The sequence below is a fragment of the Camellia sinensis genome, chromosome 8, assembly GCF_055761805.1.
Source record: "Camellia sinensis isolate YWXY chromosome 8, ASM5576180v1, whole genome shotgun sequence".
NCBI classification, from domain to species: domain Eukaryota; kingdom Viridiplantae; phylum Streptophyta; class Magnoliopsida; order Ericales; family Theaceae; genus Camellia; species Camellia sinensis.
In genome coordinates this window covers 69,404,087-69,408,435 of record NC_138968.1, presented here as the reverse complement: position 1 = coordinate 69,408,435, position 4,349 = coordinate 69,404,087, and the positions used below count along the sequence as shown (strand labels likewise).

The 4,349-nt window shown below is 36.3% G+C and overlaps 1 protein-coding gene across 1 annotated transcript; it reads right to left on the bottom strand.

Annotated features, from left to right (window-relative positions):
* Window positions 1–1,749: 1,749 nt before the first annotated feature.
* LOC145797820 (uncharacterized) lies at window positions 1,750–3,358 on the bottom strand. The gene is made up of 6 exons (XM_082885247.1): window positions 3,178–3,358; window positions 3,009–3,098; window positions 2,673–2,777; window positions 2,189–2,590; window positions 2,028–2,108; window positions 1,750–1,761 (listed from the first exon to the last, which is right to left on the bottom strand). Exons 3-6 carry the CDS (start codon window positions 2,727–2,729, stop codon window positions 1,750–1,752), a joined length of 552 nt encoding a protein of 183 aa, XP_082741373.1. The 5' UTR covers window positions 2,730–2,777; window positions 3,009–3,098; window positions 3,178–3,358.
* Window positions 3,359–4,349: the final 991 nt, after the last annotated feature.

The following is a 4,349-nucleotide window of genomic DNA, read 5'->3' as shown; positions in this document are numbered from 1 at the left end:
CGGGTGATATATGCCAACTGCGATTCTGTCGGTTTCTCAACCATTAAATCAGGGGCTCAACTCCTTCCTTCTCTTGCAAGTTAAAGAAAAATGCATGTACCATGGAACATATTAGACTTGTGCTTAAGTCAGAATTTTAGTACAAAATGTTACTTGTGTAATCTTAATCCACATCACAACAACCTCCCACTCACACAAGCACCAGCAGATCTGTTGCAAAACTAACCTAACAAAATCAAGCTAGAAATCTAAAATTATGCTTGGTAGCAGGTGAAAATCATATAGAGAAATAAAAAATTAGCTCAATCTTAAAAAGAAGACTTTCAAAGGAATCGTCAATAATACACATGTATGCCATGACAATTGCTCATAGACAATGAAGCATAATTTGAGACTCAATTAAAGCTCAAGATTACATTAGGTCATAAATAGTATAATTTGCATTATTGGGCCAAAGTTTGTAAGATAATCAATTTGGACACTTTGAAAACTATAATTTTGTGAGTTTCTGATAAAATGTTTATGGTCATCTTTGTTCAATAGTTTGGAAGATAAGTGTCCACATAATTATGCTGCCATGGTTAATGGGTACTGTGATGCAGGCAATACAAGAGAGGCTTATGCATAGGAGGGAAGGTGAAGAGAGGCTTATGCATAGGAGGGAAGGTGAAGGAAGCTGAAATGTTTTTCAATAGTTTGGAAGATAAGTGTCCACATAATTATGCTGCCATGGTTAATGGGTACTGTGATGCAGGCAATACAAGAGAGGCTTCTGAACTTTTTGTTCGGCTGTCTAAGGAAGGAGTTTTGTGAAAAAGAGTTCATGCCTAAAACTTCTCAGTAACCTTTGTATGGAAGGTGAAAATGACATGGCACTTGCCTTATTTGAGAGAGTGTTGGTTTCGGATGATCCCCCTTGTAAAATAATGTACAACAAGCTTATAGCTACTTTTTGTAGCTCTGGTGATATGAGAAAGGCCCAGTGGGTGTTTGATACAATGTTATGGAGAGGGTTAACTCCTGATGTCATTACCTACACGATGATGATAAATGGTTATTGCAGGGTAAACTGTTTGCAGGAAGCATGTGATCTTTTTAAGGATATGAAGGTGAGGGGTATTGAACCTGATGTTATCACTTACACAGTTTTGGTTGATGGGCATTCCAAAATAAAAATGAGAAAGGCTCGTTTCCGTCGAAATGCAGGATGCAACAATGGAGAACCGAAGGATATTTCCACTTTTTGGAATGAAATGAAAGAGAAGAAACTAAAACCTGATGTTACTTGTTATACTGTATTGATTGACAATCATTGTAAATCAGACAACCTACAGGATGCTATTGTCCTTTTTGATGAAATGATTGATAGAGGTCTAGAACCAGATATTGTGACATACACAGCTCTCCTATGTGGCTATTGTAGTCAGGGAAACGTGGACAGGGCTGTAACCCTTGTTAATGAGATGTCATTTAAAGGAATTCAGCCAGATGCCCGTTTCATTTCAGTGTTGCACCGTGGTATATTAAAAGCCAAGAAGGTGAAGTTTCAGCATCAAAGGTGAGTGATAAATGATTATGACATTTATATGTGGTTATGGAGACTATCTCTAAGAGTGCACATGTTGCTGAGTGCACATTTTGGCAGCCATTACATAGCAAGAGAGATTTCAAGTACAACAATGAAAGCAAAGCCCTGAGCCCAAATTCAAAGCTTCAAATGCAAAGATGACTTCATAAATGGTCACCCCTTTAATTTTCCATCTCCAAAAATACCCAAATTTAGTCACTAGTCACAACAGTAACAACCAAAACCCTAATTTCAGAACCAACAATGCCTTACAAATCAAATGAACATAAACCATGAACTAGTGATATTAGTACTTTTACCTTGTTAGTTCTTCTTCTTCTTCTTCTTCTTATTCTTCTTCTCTTTCTTTGAAAGGTGAACCTATATTTAATAAGAGCAAGTATTGTAATTAATAAGATATGTTATTTGTCAAAAAAGCTTTGATTAAATGATTGCTCACCTCTTGGGATGAAAATGCATGCGATTGTTGTTGATGTGACATTGGCCGAACAGTGGGATGACTACTAAGTGAATCCACAACCTATCATTCAATAAGAGACTTAAATTGTATATTAGCTCTAGGCAATTTAAAGTAATAACTAGTAAAAATAATTAAAATACCTGCTGCCTATGTAATGGGTTTGATGGTGCAACAACTGGATCAACGGGCACGCCTGCAGCTTGCAATTGAGATTCCAAAAATTGAATTCGTGACTGAAAATCTGTGCGTATAGCCTGAATTTGTTTCTCCATTACTTCATTCATCTTCGACTCAAACTGCATTTGATACCGTTGAAGTTGCTCTTGAACTTGTTCCTGAACTTGAGTTTGGAAGAGACGATTCTGCTCTTGTGACCGCCTATATCCACCTCCAAAAACATCAGTGGGTGACGGTCCCAATCCAAACGTCCGAACACGACCAGGTCGCTCTGGGCCCATAATTTGTGTGAAGATTTGCTCCTGTAATGCTGCAGGGTCAGTAGAAGATCCCTCCATGTGCTCTGCTAACTCATTCATTTGAGTCTGCAAGTTTGAATTCAATAATTAGCCTCCAATATAAATATAAATCATATTAAAAGTCCAAAGATAAAGTAGTATTACATACCATAACCTCATTAACTGAATCACTATTTGACGTCCCATCTTTCATGTATGCGGCCATCCACACCTGTGACCTACTAGCAGGAACCCCATTGTTCTTTTTGGTCTCCTATAAATGAAAGACAACCAAAATCTTAAGATAAATAAGAAAATTAAATAATTAAGCAATTAAATATGTGAACAAGTTAAGTAAATAAAATAAACAACTAAGCAAATAACATCTGTTTTTGTAGAACTGGTATAAATTCATTATGGTGCAAATTGTTGACACCTTTTTAGCACATATAGACAGCTATAGTTGACAAAGAATGAAAAGGATGAATGGAGAGAATAATTATACCTCCAGTCGAACTACTGAGAAAGGCTTTCGGCCTGTCCTATGATGTAATGTCTTCTTCTTCCGGATTTTTCTATTCTTCTTGCTTGATTTCTGTCCAATATGAAATTTATTTAAGATGTTATAAAAAATTATCATATATAAACATTGTTTCACATAAATAAAATTTTACCGATGCACTCTAAGTGCCCCAATAGTAGACCAAAGCCCGCCACTGATCCTCATGTACTCTATCTGGTCGATGAGCCAACCTTTCTGCATCATTCTTGAAGGGTTTGTATCCCATTGTTTTCACTCGACTTTTCCAATCTCTCCATTTCTTTCCAAATGAAGTCATTATTGTTCTCTTCATGGATTCATCTGCATCCGTATGAACCTGCATTACAATTATAGACACTTGTAATATGCAATGTCAACTACACTTGTAATATGCATTTCATATGGAATACAATTGTAACTTATTTCATATTAAATATCCATATATACCTTTATCTCCCTCCATATGTTATCTTTGTTTTGTTTTGGAACATAATGCCAAGTCGTAAAAGTGAGTGGTGCAAGACTCCCATCTCGTGCCAAAACGCCCAAATGTGAAGCAAGGGATGTGTGTCCTTCAACTACTTGATTCAACTCGTTTGGAACAACTTTTAAAATGCCATCTTCACTAGTACCCCATTGACCATGCACATATGTGGGACCCCTTGTCTGCTTTTGTGTGGCTTGACTTGAGCTAGGACCTACAAAACAATAGTAATAAGCTTCATATCAGTTTCTTTATGATGCAGTCAATTGGTCACTGAAGATTCGTTCTATAATAGCGTTCAACATGAATTCTAAATCTCTCTTTCAAATATTGATATAACCATGCATGATGTATGATAGATAGGACTACAAATCTAACTCAAAAACACCATAAGAAAATATCAAGCAAAGTTGATACATACCAGCTGAAACAGAGCCATGTGATGTACTACCGCTACGTGATGTGGTAGGAAGACTGCCTGGTGGATGCCATGATGCCGATGGACCGGGTATGACTTTCATCTTGAGTGTGTTCTGAGACTCATCTGAACTAGAACTACTAGAGCTTGATTGCTCACTTTCACTAGAAGAATGGTCGAAGCTAGAACTCATAGATAATATCTATAAAAAAACTACAAACATAAGAGTAAGGACATGATAATCTATAAATATCTACTGCATTCAAAACAAAATAAGAGTACATGAAAGGTAAAAATGGCCATTTAAAGAAAGGTACAAAGGTACAAAAGCAAAGATTTTATTAATATGAATATCAATACAGAAAACACAAATGTAAAAGTGAATATGCTGCCAATTACAATA

Bases quoted from the DNA above. Each gene is read 5' to 3' on its own strand.
- LOC145797820 (XM_082885247.1), bottom strand. From the start codon at position 2,729: ATGGCCGCATACATGAAAGATGGGACGTCAAATAGTGATTCAGTTAAT. The intron at 2,591-2,672 runs GTATGTAATACT...TCAAACTTGCAG, and splicing joins ATTCAGTTAATGAGGTTATG to ACTCAAATGAATGAGTTAGC. The intron at 2,109-2,188 runs GTATTTTAATTA...ATTGAATGATAG, and splicing joins ACCCATTACATAGGCAGCAG to GTTGTGGATTCACTTAGTAG.